Below are 15860 nucleotides of genomic sequence, written 5' to 3' on the forward strand. Positions count from 1 at the left end.
ACTGGAATTTTTGCACTTTGCAAAAACATCCCAGGGGCCGGATTGGAACCTTTGACGGGCCGCATTTGACCCCTGGGCCGCATGTTTGAGACCCCTGGTTTAATATCTGTTCATCCATTAATCTTATCAATACATGTAAATAATTGGGGTAAAATACAGTTTGTCATCTTTTCATAGTCATCAGATATGACCCATTTGGACGTTCAGAGGCTCTGTAGTTACCATGGAAACACTGTCATCTTCTACATCATTGATTCCCCAGTCAAACCCATGGAGTTGGATCAATGACAGTGGATGGACACACTTGTTTTATGTGCAGTTATTGATGTATTTGTTGAAAATGCCACTTTTTGTTCTTTTTTTTTTTTTTTTTAAATAATCTTTGAATTTACTCTGAACTTTAATGGACATCAACATGATCAGTAAATTAAATACAGGAAAATACACGATTTATACTGAAAAAAATTGACAAAATACAGAGGATAATGTTATAATAAGTGGTGATAAATCACTAAAGAAACGTTAAATAGAGAGAAATACTCATTTTGGAAGTGCCACAAAGCCATACTGGGGTTTTAGGGGTTAAAATCATGTATAGCTGCAACTGATCGATGCTTCACTTTTTTTTCTGTCTTTCTATTAAGGGAATGTGACAGTTGTCCTATTTCTGCTGTTGCTTTGATCCTATTCCATTTTTCATCCTTTGCTCTCATTCATCTCTTTTGCCCAGGGACCGGTGAAAGTGGCAAGAGCACTTTCATCAAACAGATGAGGATCATCCATGGCAAAGGGTACAATGACACTGACAGGCAAGGTTTCACTCGCCTGGTGTTTCAGAACATCATGACGGCCATCCAGGTGCTCATCAAAGCCATGGAGGACTTGGAGATCGTCTACGTCGACGACCACAACATTGTAAGATTTGTCGTTACGTGGCTTTTGAATAACCTGACAGGTTAAATATTCACCACATGGAGGTTTATCAGTCCAAAAAAAAAGAAGAAAAAAAAAAAGGTCTAGAGCAGGGGTGTCAAACATGTGGTCCGGGGGCCAAATCTGGCCCACCAAAGGGTCCAGTCCGGCCCTGGGGCTTAATTTGTGAAATGCAAAAATTACACTGAAGATATTAACAATCCTTTTAGTTCAGGTTCCACATTCAGACCAATTCAGTCTCAAGTGGGTCAGACCAGTAAAATACTATCATAATAACATAGAAATAATGACAACTCCACATTTTTTCTTTGTAAATGTAAATGTTTTCATGTATTTACACTAAAACAAAGTAGAACTTCACAAAAAAATGTGAATAACCTGAACAAATATTAACAACCTGAAATGTCTTAAGAGAAATAAGTACAATTTTAACAAGATTCTGCCTGTTACTAAATGTTTTGTGTGTTTGTAGATCCACTGTGATCTGTAAGTTAGAATGTACATGTGGAAATGATAAACTGAGGCAGAATATTGTTAAAATAGCACTTTTTTTTCCGTTTGTCACATCTTTTGAAAGGATAGCTTGTTGATGTAAACCAGTGGTTCCAACCTTTTTTGGCTCATGACCCCATTTTAACATCACAAATTTCTGGCGACCCCAGACATTCAAAACAGAGACATTTTTTTGCTCAAATTAATTTGTTTTTGATCATGTAATAGTTTGCTATACTATGTTGCAAATAAACGTTAATTTTAGTCGACATTTAGTCTGTATAATGTATATTATTATGGACGGAGGCAGTAAATCCAGGTTTGTCTTTTATGTACTGGGATTGTCTCTGTCAAGTCACCATACATTTTTTTTTTTTGTAAGTTTTTATTTTTATCAGTTACTAGAAATTCCAGGCGACCCCATGTGGGGTCCCGACCCCAAGGTTGAAAAACACTGATGTAAACCTTCTCAAATTGTAAATTTACTTTTTTCGCTTTAAAACATAGAGAAAAGTTTGGAGTTGACATTATTTATATATTATTATGTTATTATTTTACTGGTTCAGTCCACCTCAGATCAAATTTAGCTGAATGTGGAACTGAACTATAATGAGTTTGACACCCCTGATCTAGAGGAAGTCGTGTTCCTGTCAGTTTGAAGGTCTCTACAGGGTGTCCCATAAGTCTCCATACATAGGAAAAATAAACGTTTCTTGACATAAACCATTTTTGTTTCTATAATATGCTCTATATGACTGCCATTTTGTCGGGAACACATTTCAATGCGTGTCCTCCACTGCTGAAGAACTATAAAGAAGAAATATAAAGAAATACATGTTAGAACCATATGTATTATGTCTCCTATGTATGGAGACTTATGGGACACCCTGTATATAGGTCAGTCAAAGATGAAAAGTTTGTGTTTGGTATAATCCCCTGTGGATATTTTGTTTGTATCAGGAACATGCGCGGAGGCTGAGCCAAGTGGACGCAGACCAGGTGTCCACTTTGGACGCCTGGCAGGTGGACGCCATTAGAAAAGTGTGGAATGACCACGGGGTTCAAAGCTGCTATGACCGCAGGAGGGAATTCCAGTTGTCAGACTCTGCGAAATAGTAAGACCTAAATATATGAACCCTTGTATGGTGTTTGGGTCTGTGGGACCCGTTTTCATTTCTTATTAAAAGACAAATGATGAGTAATTTTTAAAAAAAAATTCATTATTCCCTCTCATTTCTTGATTATATTACATTACATTACATTTATTTAAAAAAAAAACTAACTAAAAATGAGTAGGCTTTAATTCATAAATGTGATCCAACAAAGGCAAAAGGAAAATATTAAACATATATGGGTCAGTGATGTGACGCCCATTTTTCTTTATCCCAGCAGTTTAAATACATTTGAAGTAGAGCTGCAACCGATTAATCGATTAGGTGCTTGAAGTGAATGCAAAAATTCACGATTCAATTAATCAACTCAAATTGATTGAAGGGAAATATTCTATTGCAGTTTTCCTGAACTGAAGCTTCTTTGTGCGTCACAATAAGCGTCCGTGTGAAACAAAACAGTGGAACCAATGTTTAACAGCAGAGAAATGAAGGAAACAAAGCTTTGATTCAGGAGAATTGTGGTTGAATGATTTTTTTTTTTTTTTTTTTTATCACTTTGAGTCGATTAATCGTTTCAGCTCTAATTTGAAGGACTTAAAAGTTTAAAATAACTTTACAGAATGGTCAAAGACATCTTTTAAAAGTAGTCTTGAATGGAAAATATAAAGATTTAATCTATTTTGGGTGTATGTTTAACATTTTTGCATGAAAATGTCTAATTGGTGTATCCATAAAAATCTTGCACCAAATAATTTACCTTTATTAAAAAGTGCAAAATTTTTATTAAAATGTGGCAAAATATAGATTGGCATAATCTGACACTGCATTCATGTCACAGGAATGGAAGACAGTTTTAAAATAATTATTTAAATTTCACTATTTATTTGGGGAATGTTGACAGCCAAGTAAACTTTATTCTTTAGTTAAGATTAGAGGCCATTTTGTTAATGCATATGAACCACCTTTAGAGGCCATTTTGTTAATATTCCAAAATAAGATCATGCGACAGGAAATTACATCATCAAGAAGGACACTTATGCTGCGTTCCAGTTCACCCATAACTGGTGTTTTTCCAGCCTTCTACCAGTGAAAAGGCACTGGAATGTCAGTCAAACCTGTGACTTCCCACCCGTGAACTCGTACAATGACAACAAAGGGCATTCTGTTCTATTCTATTACAACTTACGGATCACATCAGATCAACAAAGACACAAAACATTTACTAACAGGAAGAAAACTGTTAAAATTGTACTTAACTCTCTTATGACATTTCAGGTTGTTCATATTTGTTCAGGTTATTCACCTTTTTTGCGAAAGGATAGTTTGTAAACGTAAAGATTTTCATGTAATTTAACTGTTTTACTCTAGAACAAAGAGAAAAATGTGCAGTTGTCAGTATTTATAGGTTATTACGATAGTATTTTACTGGTCTGACCCACTTAAGATTGAATATGATTGTGACATACTTGACTGTTATGCTGTGTTCCAGTCCACCTGTAACTCGTGGTTTTCCAACCTTCTACCGGTGAAAATGCACTGGAATATCAGTCAAACCTGTGACTTCCCTCCCGTGAACTCGTACTGGATCGATGTTCTCCCAGTTCCGAGTTCTGACGTCACGTAGCAATGACGTCCCCCATGGGTGTGGTGTTTATGCAGATTATTTATTAACGCTTTCATGCACGAATTATGAGAACCTTAGTCAAGAATTTTTTCCTTTGTGTTTTTATTCTTCTTTAGGCATGAAAAAAACAATGCAATTGAAAATTTTCTTATGAAAAATAAATAAATAAATAAATAAACAAAAACTAGATAAAAAAACAAAAAATAAAGTTAAAAAAAGACATACTACTACTACTACTAATAATAAAAATGATCTTATGAACCTATTTTACATGAAGTTGCAAAAATGTGCATTCAGCTGGACACCTTGCATTTAATTTTTGAAACGAAGAAACATGTATTTACAGATAAATTGTGTGAAAACTGGGGGGGGCTTGTAGTTCTAGGGGTGAGAGTATGCTCAGGGGAGATCTACACAATGTTACCAATTCATGTCAGAAAAGATATGTAGTGTCTCAAAACTTTAATAAAGATATATGCAAAAACAAAGAAACAAACAAAAAAATCCATGAATATATAAGAGATCAGCTGTAGAATAGCTGTCCACTGGAGTGACCAGTATACATGAAAGGCTTAAACAAGGTATTGCTCTAACATTATTTACCTGCAAATGTTCTGCATTATCAGCAGCTGCTCTAGTGTTAGCTAGTTTTCAGTTCAATGAGTGCAAGAATAAATTAAGACCAAATACGAATCCAAATATACAAATAACATAAAAGGTAGAACAGCTTCTCTTGCCTTATATGCCGTTTTTCCTCCTCTGTTTCCCTCAAATAAGCAAAAAACAATCACCTTTGGGTTAGAAATGATTGTAAATGACCATAACACACAGTCCACCATGCTGGTTTGTTTACATCTAACTCCCACAATTCCTTGCGCTCAGGCAGTTTGGTGTGATTTGCTTGGAATGTTACAAAGTCGGTAGTTGTGGTTTGAAGTTGTGACTTACGGGCTCAAAAAAACGGCCTCGAACGCAGCGTTACTGATCCTACTTAACCTGTGTCATGGTCATGATCTCTCTTATAAATATGAATTATTTGGACATTTTAGGACATGATTTTTGCATGTAATTGGGATGAAATAAACCATCTGTTGAGTATTTTAACAGAAAATTGTTTGATTATGTTAAATTCAAAACCCACAAATGCTCCACCACACCTACAAACACTGACTGAATATATATGAGTATATAAACATGGGAGTGCAGACGTGTCTGTACAGTGGTAGACAATAAACTGGTGTGTATGCATGTGTGTATGTGACTGTATGTGTGTATGTGGAAGTGTATGTGACTGTATGTGTGTATGTAGAAGTGTATGTGACTGTATGGGGGTACAGGTTGGTAGGGGTGTGTTTATAGATAATCACAATCTTATGTTGTATATCAAGTGATTCAGCACTAACAGTCTGAGGACTGGAATTAGGGGGTAAGACTGGATAAGCAGCGGCTTCTTCCTACTCCCTTTCAGGCACAACAGTTGTTCTTTTTTTTCTATTATTTGATTTTTTGTGTATTGTTTATCATTATTATTATTATTTTTCTATTGTTTGATTTTTTATTTGTGTATTGTTTACTATTATTATTATTATTATTTTTATTTTTGTTCCATATGTTTTGTATTATGTCTGTGTCTGAAATAAACTTACCTAAATCTAAATCTAAATAACAAAAATCTGAACACCACTCAAGGGTTAAACGAGACACATCTGATTTCACACATGATGAACTAAATCTATACATACCTTTATTTTGTTGTGCTGCATGAAAATATAATAAATCGGATGCATTTTTGCCAACTTTTCAGTTACCTCAGCGACTTGGACAGAATCACAGCTGCGTTTTACATCCCCACCCTGCAGGACATCTTGAGGGTCCGGGTACCCACCACAGGCATCATCGAGTACCCCTTTGACCTCTCCAAAGTCATCTTTAGGTAAGATGTTCTACTTTATAACCGTGCATGTAAAAATAGGTAGCATGTTACAGTATAGCTTGATAATAACATGGTAATAAATAAATAATAATAAAGTAATAACTCTAGTAGTTATTACAAATGAAAATAGTTGAAAAAAAAAAAACATGCTAAAGCTGATAGCGTGCTAGCATTAGGCGGCTAGCATGGTTAGCAAGAACTAGCTAACAAGAAACTTTAAAAAAAATATCAAACTTGGCTGGATTTTGTCCTGTTGTTCCTGATGAGACTTTTTTTTCTTAATAAATGTTTTGTTGAATTACCTTTTCTCATCATCTCATACAGTATATTGTGTGTTTTTTCTTCTTTTCTCCCATCTGTTCTTTAGCACTGATGACATGATAAAGAAGTACAATCTGATTGGTCGTCTTGTGTGCATTCTAAGTGCTGATTGGCTCTTGATGTTTGCCCGCGTTTAATCTAAAACCATAATATATACATAATAGATTTTTGCGATTTGAAGTACTACCTGTGACCGAAAAACCTCTGAGGGCAAATATCGATCAGGTTTGGGGATTGTATGCAAAACAACAGGAGAACTGTTTAACCCTTTAACCCCTGACATGTCTGTGGTGAGCATTCTGTACATATGATTTATTTTAAATATTCCTAAAAATTCAACCATTTGCTAAATAGGAAATGTGCTGATAGAATATTGGAATTTTTTATTTTTTTTTTGCCATGTTTTCCTTGTCGTTTTTTGTTGTTGTTGTTTTTACTGTTGTTTGCAGCGTTGTTGTGATTTTCCTTCATTTTTACCTCCGCCAAGGAGGTTATGTTTTTGCCAGGGTTTGTTTGTTTGTTTGTTTGTTTGTTTGTTAGCAAGATAACTCAAAAAGTTATGGACGGATTTTTATGAAAATTTCAGGTAATGTTGATACTGGCACAAGGAACAAATGATTAAATTTTGGTGGTGATGGGGGGGGGGGGGGGGGGGGGGGCAGATATGCCTTGGCGGAGGTCTGTGCCCTCTGAGTGTTTTTCTAGTTTATTTTACTTATTTATTTATTTATTTATTTATTTATTTATTTATTTATTTATTTATTTATTACCTCTGCCAAGGAGGTTATGTTTTTGCCAGGGTTTGTTTGTCTGTCTGTCTGTTTGTTTGTCTGTCCGTTAGTGTGCAACATAACTCAAAAAGTTATGGACAGATTTTGATGAAATTTTCAGGGTTTGTTGGAAATGGGATAAGGAAGAAATGATTAAATTTTGGTGGTGATCAGGGGTGGGGGGGCCCACGGGGGGGGCCACTGATCAGCCTTGGCGGAGGTCTGCGCTCTCCGAGTGCTTCTAGTTTATTTATTTATTTATTTTTACTGTGTTTTTACTGTGTTTTTACATTGTAACTGCTTTTTGGAGTTCACATGCCAAAAAGTAGCTGCACTGATTTAGAAAAAAAAGAGCCTCAAAGCCAAAACTACTGGGCCCAAATTCAAATCCTTGTTGTTGATCAGCGTGTTCCAGTTCACAGTTCATGTTCAACATCCTAAACCTCTTACAGATGTACATTCTGAGCGCCTTATTACCTCCGCCAAGGAGGTTATGTTTTTGTCAGGGTTTGTTTGTTTGTTTGTTTGTTAGCAAGATAACTCAAAAAGTTATAGATGGATTTTCATGACATTTTCAGGAAATGTTGATACTGGCACAAGGAACAAATGAGTAAATTTTAGTGGTGATGGGGGGGTGGGGGTGGGGGGGGTGATCTGCCTTGGTGTAGGTCTGCGCTCTGAGTGCTTTTCTAGTTTATTGGTAAAAACCTGTCAAACTTCAGTTCCTCTCTTTGTCTTTTTCTGTTATTCCACTCTGTTTTTTGACCCTAAACCTATGCACTGCTCTCTCTGTTTCGATAATGTTGTTGTATATTACTAAGGTTTCTTCTTCTTCCCTCATATGTGTCTAGGATGGTGGATGTGGGCGGCCAGCGTTCAGAAAGGAAGAAATGGATCCACTGTTTTGAGAATGTCACGTCCATCATATTCCTGGCGGCCCTTAGTGAATACGATCAGGTCCTCTATGAGAATGAGAACATTGTAAGTTCAGATGTTCAGATCATAAACAGATGTTGTCATTTCTGTGTTGTGTAATCAGATGACAGGTTTTCATTGGCTCACATTATTATCTGTTTTCTACAGAATCGGTTAAGTGAAAGCCTTGCCTTGTTCAAGACTATCCTGTCCTACCAGTGGTTCCAGGAATCCTCCACCATCCTCTTTCTGAATAAAACCGACTTGTTAGAAGAGAAGATCACAAAATCCCATTTGGCAACATACTTCGAAGCTTACACCGGTAATGGCTGTCTTTTTTTATATATATACATCTGGGTGCTTCTATGAAACTGGGTACACTTTGGTTCCTGACACTTTACCAGCTTTTTAAACCCAATAGTAAATGACAAATTTCGACATATTCCCCCCAGGATGGATCTAATGATGACCTCAGATAAATGCAAAAAAAAATTATACTCTTGCTCTGATCCATCCCAAAATTAATGAATTTTTAATCAAATATTGGGGGTAAAAATAGGACCAAAATTGGGACATGAAAAGTTACCTAGGTGTCAGTGCATTTTACCTGGATCACATGGTTGTAAATGGCTTTATATAGACTATAAATAAAGACACTGTGTTAAATTTGACGATCCTAGTGGTTTTTCTAATCCAGACGTGGGTTTTTTTCATTCCAGGTTTTGTATGTAACCCATCGTGTCCACTTGCGTTACATGCAGAACCTGCCCAGTCAAACGCATATAAATTGCAAATGATTTTGCAACAGCAGTCATTTTTGTGAAACACTCTGCCTCGCATAATTAGTTCAATTCCCTAAATGTACCTGAGAGAGAATAAAAAAATATTTTAAAAAAAATAGTAGTGCGTAATTTTCATGTCCTTTTGACTGTGTTAGCTGTGGATTTTTGTATTAAATATGTAAAATAATACAAAAATGTGTTTTATCTGAAAAATAGTTTCTCTTTTATCTTAATAAGTATTTATTATTAAAACAGACCCAAAGTGCTTCCAAACTTGCTTCATAACATTAGTCTACATCTGGTTTGAATTTTTAGCCCCATGTCCTGTTTTTAGGACCAGTTTCACAGAAGCACCCGTTCATGTATAGGGCTGTGTTTTGGCAAGAATCTGACGATATGATATGAATCACAATACAAGGATCATGATACGATATATCATGATATATCATGATACTGTAAAAAAGACAATTTTTTTTGTTTGTTTCATTTTTTCAAATGATTATTTCCTTGAAGAATTGAATTACACCAGAAATCTGCACAAATACTTAACACATTTTTATTTGATCAGAACAGGATTTGATGCTATATCACAAAATGTCCCTGTGTTAAAAATTAAATTCTGTTTTACAGACATTACAGTTTCAGATCCTGTTCAAATGTTCATATTCTATTAGTTCGGAACTAACATCAGAACAGTATTTTAGTTCAATCCCAACAAAGGAACTAACATTATTTAATAAAAGTGTTAAATAACAATAAATAAAATAGAAACACAAAAGAAAACCAAAAATGAACCCCCACGATATCTGCATTTGAATAAATACCTAAAAATATTGATTCAGTACTTTTTAATGTCGATACAGTATTGTGAAATGAAATATCATGATATATTGCAGAACCGATATTTTCTTACACCCCTAATCATGAACAGTGACACATTTTTTGCTGCCATTTAGACTCTTTTCACTTTCACAGGACCTAAAGGTGTAGCTGAACCTGCCAAACAGTTCATCCTAAAAATGTACAAGGAGCAGCACATTGGACGCCACAAACCCCTGTACCCACACTTCACCTGTGCCACGGACACAGAGAACATCCGATTTGTCTTCAAGTCCGTCAGAGACACACTGTTTAGAGACAACCTGGAGAAGTTCAACCTGGAATAAGAAGATTTGAACACAGCGATTCCTGACAGACAGCTACACTTGAATGGACCTTGTATGTGTACGTGCTGTTTTAAAAAGCATCAAAGCGACGTCATCAGTGTCATGTGAGGTTTATTTTTCTACGAACTGTTCCATGTAACATGTGCCACTTTCCTGCAACATTACACATCCGTTTTCTTTATTAGTGAGTGCAGTTTTAATTGATTGTCATAGCGAACTTTGTTTCTGTTTGTAATCACTTTTTGTGCTGGTATCAAACTGGTTTGGAAGTCTTATTTAGTAAGAATGCAGCCTACCCTGCCTGACAGGTCTGAGGAGGAAGTGAAAGAAAAGCCTGCCAGGAGCGCCAGTGCCTTAGATTGTAATTTATACTTACGGGGAATTTGTTTTTGTTTTGTTACCTCCGCCAAGGAGGTTATGTTTTTGCCAGGGTTTGTTTGTTTGTTTGTTTGTCTGTTTGTCTGTTTGTCTGTCCGTTAGTGTGCAACATAACTCAAAAAGTTATGGACAGATTTTGATGAAATTTTCAGGGTTGTTGGAAATTGGATAAGGAAGAAATGATTAAATTTTGGGGGTGATCGGGGGTGGGGGGGCCCACGGGGGGGCCCATTTCCAACAAACCCTGAAAATTTCATCAAAATCTGTCCATAACTTTTTGAGTTATGTTGCACACTAACAGACAGACAAACAAACAAACAGACAGACAAACAAACCCTGGCAAAAACATAACCTCCTTGGCGTGGGGGGGCCCATGGGGGGGGCCACTGATCAGCCTTGGCGGAGGTCTGCACTCTCCGAGTGCTTCTAGTTTGTGGGGTTTTTTTTTTTTTTTATGTGTACAAACCATTGCGTTCTGAAATGATTTCTACATTAGTTTTTCACTGTCGAACAACTTCAAATATAGATATTTGTATTTCTTTCTTCTTTGTGCATGGGACATTACTTTGGACAGAGAGACAAAGTTTCAGACAAGAAAATTATGATCCATTGAAAAAGCCTAAATAAATGATAAACACTACTAATATATAACTAACTTGTAAAATATAACTTTATACTTCTTCCTACTCCTTTTTGACCATGTACATACTTGAAGATAGATTCTGTTCATTTAAATGCTGTTTTGTTTTTGTCTTAATTTGCTTTGTTTTATTTTGTTTCTTTGCATGGTTGAAATAAATAAATGAATAAAATAAAATAAAATATAACCCAATAGTTTTGTATTGAAAGTCCAGTGTAGACAACCAATGCAAAAATAGAAGATTCTTTTAGAGAAATGAAATATTAATAATAATTATAGGTGGATAGCACTCGTGCCTCACAACAAGAAGGTCCTGGGTTTGATTCCAAAACCAGTCAATGGGGAAAAAAACAAAAACAGCCCAAAAAATTAGCATTAGCCACATTAGCTGAAGGTCTCAACATTTTCAGCCTATGCTTTTATTTTTTGTGGTGGTCTTAATTTTAGAGCAAGAGACCTTTTGGGTCTGAGAAGGTGGATGATGGGGTTTTTTTTTCTCACAGTGGAAAATTTTTTGGGCTGTTCTCTTTTTTTTTCTTCGTGTGGATAATTTTTTGGGTTGTTGCACCTCTGGGCCACCGTACTATCTGCATGATGAGTAAGTTAAATATAGGAAAATATCAGATTTTTTACTTAAAAATGCTAAATACAGTGCATGATAATAGAATAAATGGTGATAAATCATTGAAGAAAAGTTAAAAATAAAGAAAAATTCATTTGGGAACTGCCATAAAAGAAACACTGGGTCTTTTTGGATTAAATGTCTTCTCTGTAAGATTTAGGAGGATCAGAGTGTTGAAATGGAATTTAGGCTCTGTAGTTACCGTGGAAACACACTCATCTTCTGCAACGTTGATTCACCAGTAAAACCCATGGAGTTGGATCAGTGACAGTGGATGGACACACTCGTTTTTATATTGAGTTATTGATATCATTGCTGAAAAAGTCTACTTTCTCTTTTTTTTTTCTTATACTGGATCATTTTTTGGGCTGTTCTCTTTTTTTCTTATAGTGGATCATTTTTTTTAGCTGTTCTCTTTTTTTTCTTATAGTGGATAATTTTTTGAGCTGTGCTCTTTTTTTTCTTATAGTTTATCATTTTTTGAGCTGTGCTCTTTTTTTTCTTATAGTGGATCATTTTTGGGGCTGTTCTCTTTTTTTTCCTTATAGTGGATGATTTTTTGGGTTGTTCTCTCTTTTTTTCTTATAGTGGATGATTTTTTGAGCTGTTCTCTTTTTTTCTTATAGTGGATGATTTTTTGAGCTGTTCTCTTTTTTTCTTATAGTGGATGATTTTTGGGGCTGTTCTCTTTTTTTTCTTATAGTGGATGATTTTTTGGGTTGTTCTCTTTTTTTTCTTATAGTGGATAATTTTTTGAGCTGTGCTCTTTTTTTTCTTATAGTGGATAATTTTTGGGCTGTTCTCTTTTTTTTCTTATAGTGGATCATTTTTTGAGCTGTGCTCTTTTTTTTCTTATAGTGGATCATTTTTGGGGCTGTTCTCTTTTTTTTCCTTATAGTGGATGATTTTTTGGGTTCTCTTTTTTTTCTTATAGTGGATGATTTTTTGAGCTGTTCTCTTTTTTTCTTATAGTGGATGATTTTTTGAGCTGTTCTCTGTTTTTTCTTATAGTGGATGATTTTTGGGGCTGTTCTCTTTTTTTTCTTATAGTGGATGATTTTTTGGGCTGTTCTCTTTTTTTTTCTTATAGTGGATCATTTTTTGGGCTGTTGCACCTCTGGGCCACCGCAAGACAGTCCACAAAAGCTTGGGTTGTTGTTATCAAAAATAGACAAAACTGAAGAAAACGTGACTTTTTCAATAAAATCTCTCATTAACTGAACATAAACCCAGTGTGTCCATCCACTGTCACTGATTAAACTCCATGGGTTTTACTGGTGAATCAATGCTGTAGAAGATAACAGTGTTTCCACAGTAACTACAGTGCCTCTGAACGTCCAAATAGGTCATATCTGATGACCGTGAAAAGACGACAAACTGCAGTTTTCACCAGTTATTTACATGGATTGATAAGATTAGTGGATCAACGGGTATTAAACAGTTTATGTAAAATATAACAAAAGGAACGTCTTTAGCCTTATTAAACAGTTTATATCAGTGGATTCTTTTTACTGAAATGAAAACCATTCTCCAGAAAAAACAGCCTCTATACTCTCTTGAAAACCCTTTTTTTTTGCAATGTATCATAATTTACGAGCACAGCTGCACGGCACTGATTAACCAGAGTCTTTTGGTGGAGGCCCAGGTGTGGTCACGCTGCCGTAACAACCTTTGTATCAAACAATGGTCGACAGTGTGCAAAGGTCTGACAGGCTGCTCTGTGTCTTCCTGTCTGAGTGTTGAACAGGGCTGAACGGTGGTGAGTGAAAAGAGTCATTCAGTAAAGGTTTAACACTGTGCACCGAACAATACCTGTTTCCACACGGAAGCAGAAACTCTCAAGGTACTATTGATTTTATCAGCTTTGCGGTTCTCATTTGCTTGTGTAAGAGTTGAAAAGTTCAGGGTTAAGGCAGAATATAAAGGAGATGTTAGAAGTTGACTTATAAACAGCAGGGAGGCGAATGTCAGGTATTTGTTTTGGGTCAGCCTTTATTTTTCTATCAGCGTGACGTAAAGTATATGAATACAATCAGCACATGAAGCTGAATGTTCTCGTTTTGTGATTGTTCTTGCTCTTTTTTTTTTTTTTTTTTATTACCTCAAAGGCTAATAAAATCTTATAGCTTCACACTCTGCAAAATCCAAATCTTACCAAGTGTATTTTTCTCATTTCTTGTCAAAATATCTCATCACATTTAACCTCCTCAGACCCAGGAACTGTCAGTAAAGTCCCAGCTTTTTTTGTTTTTTATTAAATAAGTGCCCAAATTAGAAACATCATGATGCAACAGTTTTTTCAGATGCAGTTTTAAAATTTTTATGGAATGTCCTTTGTGGTGGACAGTTTTCTTTTCTTTTCTTTTTTTTTTTTTTTTTGATAAAGTTGTGAAACTCTTGTCCACAAATGTAGACAGAAAACCTATAGCTGGGTCTGAGGAGGTTAAAATAAGAAATAAATACCTAAAGAGTAACTTTTCAGTAACATATAAGAACTTATTTTAGACAAAAGATCTAAAAAAGAAAATCTTATTTCAAGAAATCTTACCAAGATAATTTTCACTTGTTTCATTGGTAGATTTTTTTGTTTGTTTGTTTGAATTAAGCAAAAAAGAAAAAAAAATCTTCCTGTGGAACAAGTGATAATTGTCTTGGTAAGATTTCTTGAAATAAGATTTTCAAGATCTTTTGTCTAAAATAAGTTGTTATATCTCACTGAAAAGTTCCTCTTTAGGTGATTATGTCTTATTACCTCCGCCAAGGAGGTCATGTTTTTGTCAGGGTTTGTTTGTTTGTTGATTAGTTAGCAAGATAACTCAAAAAGTTATGGATGGATTGTCATGAAATTTTCAGGAAATGTTGATACTGACACAAGGAACAAATTTTTGGTGGTGACCGGTGGTGGTGGTGGGATCTGCCTTGGTGGAGGTCTGTGCTTTCTGAGTGCTTTTCTAGTTTTAAGTGTGATAAGATATTTTAACAAGAAATGAGAAAAACACACGGTAAGATTTTGATTTTTGGAGTATATGCCTTGTATTGGAGGCAGTCTACTGCACACGCACCAGGATAATTTTCACTTGTTCCACTGGCAGATTTTTTTTGCTTGAATTAAGGAAAAAACATAAATTTTGAATTAAGCAAAAAAAAAAAAAAAATTTGAATTAAGCAAAAAAAAAAAAAAAAAATCTTGAATTAAGTGAAAAAAAATTTTTTTTGAATTAAGCAAAAAAACCTCTTGAATAAAGCAAAAAAAAAAAAAAATCTTAAAATCTCACACTGTATATACAGACCTTATTTTCAGACAACAGATCTTGAAAATCTTATTTCAAGAAATCTTACGCAGATAATTTTCACTCGTTCTACTGGCAGATGTTTTTTGCTTCATTCAAGATTGTTTTTGCTTAATTCAAGCAAAAAAAAAATCTGCCAATGGAACAAGTGAAAATTATCTTGGCACGTATGCAGTAGACACCCTCCAATACAAAACATATACTCCAAAATCAAAATCTTACCAAGTGTATTTTTCCCATTTCTAGTCCAAATATCTCATCACACTTAAAATAAGACATAATCACCTAAAGAGTAACTTTTCAGTGAGATATAAGAACTGATTTTTAGACAATAGATCTGGAAAATCTTATTTCAAGAAATCTTACCAAAATAATTTTCACTTGTTCCATTGGCAGATTTTCTTTTTTTTTTTTTTTTTTTGGCTTAATTCTTTTTTTTTTTTTTCTTAATTCAAGAAAAAAAAAAAAAAAAAAATCTGCCTATGGAATAAGTGAAAAACATCTTCGTAAGATTTCTTGAAATAAGATTTTCCAGATCTATTATCTAAAAATAAGTTCTTATATCTGACTGGAAAGTTCCTCTTTAGGTGATTCTGTCTGATTTTAAGTGTGATGAGATATTTGGACTAGAAAGGAGAAAAATACTCTTGGTAAGGCTTTGATTTTTGCAGTGCACAATCTCCTGTCAGGCACTATTAACACTGCCACGCTCCTCTTGTGCAGTAATAATAACATATTAGCGCCTTCACGTATCCACAGACTTCACTCCTTCTGCTCCAGGATACTAATGCCACACAAACCCCCTCCTCCAGCCTCATTCATTTGCACTGCCTGGAGGAAGCTGCTGTGCTCAGAGCTGTCAGAGCAGGTGATTGCCCTTAT

The 15860-nt window shown here is 35.1% G+C and overlaps 1 protein-coding gene across 2 annotated transcripts in view; it reads left to right on the plus strand.

Moving 5' to 3' along the window:
* Positions 1–10550, plus strand: part of LOC115429385 (guanine nucleotide-binding protein subunit alpha-14-like) — a 29938-nt gene extending 19388 nt beyond the window's left edge. The window contains exons 2-7 of one of the 2 annotated variants that reach the window (XM_030148760.1): positions 731–915; positions 2386–2540; positions 5966–6094; positions 8037–8178; positions 8269–8422; positions 9858–10550. In XM_030148760.1, coding sequence (XP_030004620.1) covers positions 731–915; positions 2386–2540; positions 5966–6094; positions 8037–8178; positions 8269–8422; positions 9858–10048 — 956 coding nt within the window. In that variant the 3' untranslated portion in view covers positions 10049–10550. The remainder of the gene's footprint in view (positions 1–730; positions 916–2385; positions 2541–5965; positions 6095–8036; positions 8179–8268; positions 8423–9857) is intronic. The other variant, XM_030148761.1, reaches the window with a different exon arrangement.
* The last annotated feature ends 5310 nt before the right edge of the window (positions 10551–15860 follow it).

This window comes from Sphaeramia orbicularis, chromosome 12 (assembly GCF_902148855.1).
Source record: "Sphaeramia orbicularis chromosome 12, fSphaOr1.1, whole genome shotgun sequence".
Classification (NCBI taxonomy): Eukaryota; Metazoa; Chordata; class Actinopteri; order Kurtiformes; family Apogonidae; genus Sphaeramia; species Sphaeramia orbicularis.